Below are 1,836 nucleotides of genomic sequence, written 5' to 3'. Positions count from 1 at the left end.
CCCTCTTCAGCGCTCATCTCCAATTCTATTCCATTGGCAATAACTTCTGCATTATGCTTCAAGTCCTCTAACTCAAAATCATACACTCTTGATTTAGAATCCTAAAAACTCCCCATACTTTCTGCAGCCTGCAAAATCTCATTAAATGTGCCTATCCCTCGTCCCCCAGTTACCCTGTTTAGGGGTGAATCTACATCATTAGATCCCAAGATGAAACATCACAATTATTGAGACCCACTTCATCAAAACCGAAATTCCCTCAGTCCGCCTCATCAACTGGGTTACCAAGGCCACGAATTAATTTCGGTTAGGACATGGAACGTGAGGACATTCAGGGATTATTTTATCCAGAGTTAAGAGCAATGAGTGCAGACCTGTATTGTGCTCTGATTTTGGCATTTCGGAATGTGACATTCTCTCTGATACAATGAGCCTGATAGAGGGTTTTGCTTCTTGCTCTACTGTGTCCAGCAGCATTCATTGCTTCTTTCTTGGACATGAAGGAATGAAGGAATCAATTCCCCAAGGGACTGCATCACAACAACTTCTTGGTCTACAATGGATTAAGTCATGAGCGTCTGGAAAAATTTATTGACCGCTAAGAAACAAAGAAATAGAGAAGAAATTCACCATTGATATTGGAACAGTGAATTCAAAGACGGTTGTATGCCAGAGATCGAAAAAAAAAAAAAAAAAAACTGAAAAAACTGTTAGACGTCGAGTCAAATCAAATTCGTCTCATGGCTATTTTTTCAATGGCTAATATTTCATACAAATCTTTACCACAAGTTTCTGCCCATACATTTGCTAAGAATTAAATCATTTTAACCCCGTGACTTAACTTCCCCGTTAGACAGTCATCGATTGCAGGATTCTCTGAAACCCTTGATGAAGACAACCTCAAAAATGCAGCTAACAAGCAAAACAAACCCCTACAACCTTGTAAGGGAAGCAGCACGCTTAATAGCCAGGAATAACAACGGGATTGAAATTTCTGAGACCAGAAGGTGGTGTCAAGAGACACCATTGAATAAATTTAGTCAAAGCAAAATCTCTCAGCCTCCGAAACCGTAAAGGGTTCGGCCCTGCCTCTTGAGCGAGTAGACTACATCCATGGCTGTCACAGTCTTTCTTCTCGCATGCTCCGTGTATGTCACAGCATCTTTAATCACATTCTCCAAGAAGATCTTGAGGACGCCTCTGGTCTCTTCATAGATAAGACCGCTGATGCGCTTGACGCCTCCTCTCCTGGCAAGACGCCTGATGGCAGGCTTGGTGATGCCCTGGATGTTATCTCTAAGAACCTTCCTGTGCCTCTTGGCACCTCCCTTCCCCAAACCCTTACCTCCCTTACCACGCCCCGACATGTTTCAGAATTCTTCGGGTTTCTCAATCTCCCAACTCAAACAGTAAATGGAAATCGACTGAGACAAGTGAGATGGATTCGAGTGAAGAGAATATATAATATATAGTATGTATGCCGCAGACAAATCTCCCCGTTTCAGTTTAAATGCCTCTCATCAACGATTGAGAGATCTCGATCCGTTGCAACTCAATCTTCTTCCTGTGGACCGTCGATGAATTTTTATCGACGACTGCAATTAAATTGGCGAGGATTGAGGCATTCGCCATCAAGTTTCTACTATTAATAATATTTAATTACTGGGATTTTAACTTAAACTATACGAAACGCTTGTATAGATTGAACAATTTTTTTGCCCCTCAAGTGTATGTCTTTTAAATGCTTTTTGTATATGTGAAGTCGTTGAAAACCAAGTGTGTAAACATATATACTACATAAATTTGTAGATTGGTGATTAGAGGTAGTCTTGTAAA

The 1,836-nt window shown here is 40.9% G+C and overlaps 1 protein-coding gene across 1 annotated transcript; it reads right to left on the bottom strand.

Moving 5' to 3' along the window:
* Window positions 1-722: 722 nt before the first annotated feature.
* LOC149186190 (histone H4-like) lies at window positions 723-1,434 on the bottom strand. Its single transcript, XM_089412579.1, has one exon. It carries the CDS (start codon window positions 1,365-1,367, stop codon window positions 1,056-1,058), a length of 312 nt encoding a protein of 103 aa, XP_089268705.1. The 5' UTR covers window positions 1,368-1,434; the 3' UTR covers window positions 723-1,055.
* Between the last annotated feature and the right edge of the window lie 402 nt (window positions 1,435-1,836).

Source organism: Pinus tabuliformis, chromosome 3_1 (assembly GCF_031772625.1).
Source record: "Pinus tabuliformis cultivar Carrire ecotype Pingquan chromosome 3_1, CPIR1, whole genome shotgun sequence".
Taxonomy (NCBI): Eukaryota; Viridiplantae; Streptophyta; class Pinopsida; order Pinales; family Pinaceae; genus Pinus; species Pinus tabuliformis.
This window is presented reverse-complemented; position numbering and strand designations above follow the sequence as displayed.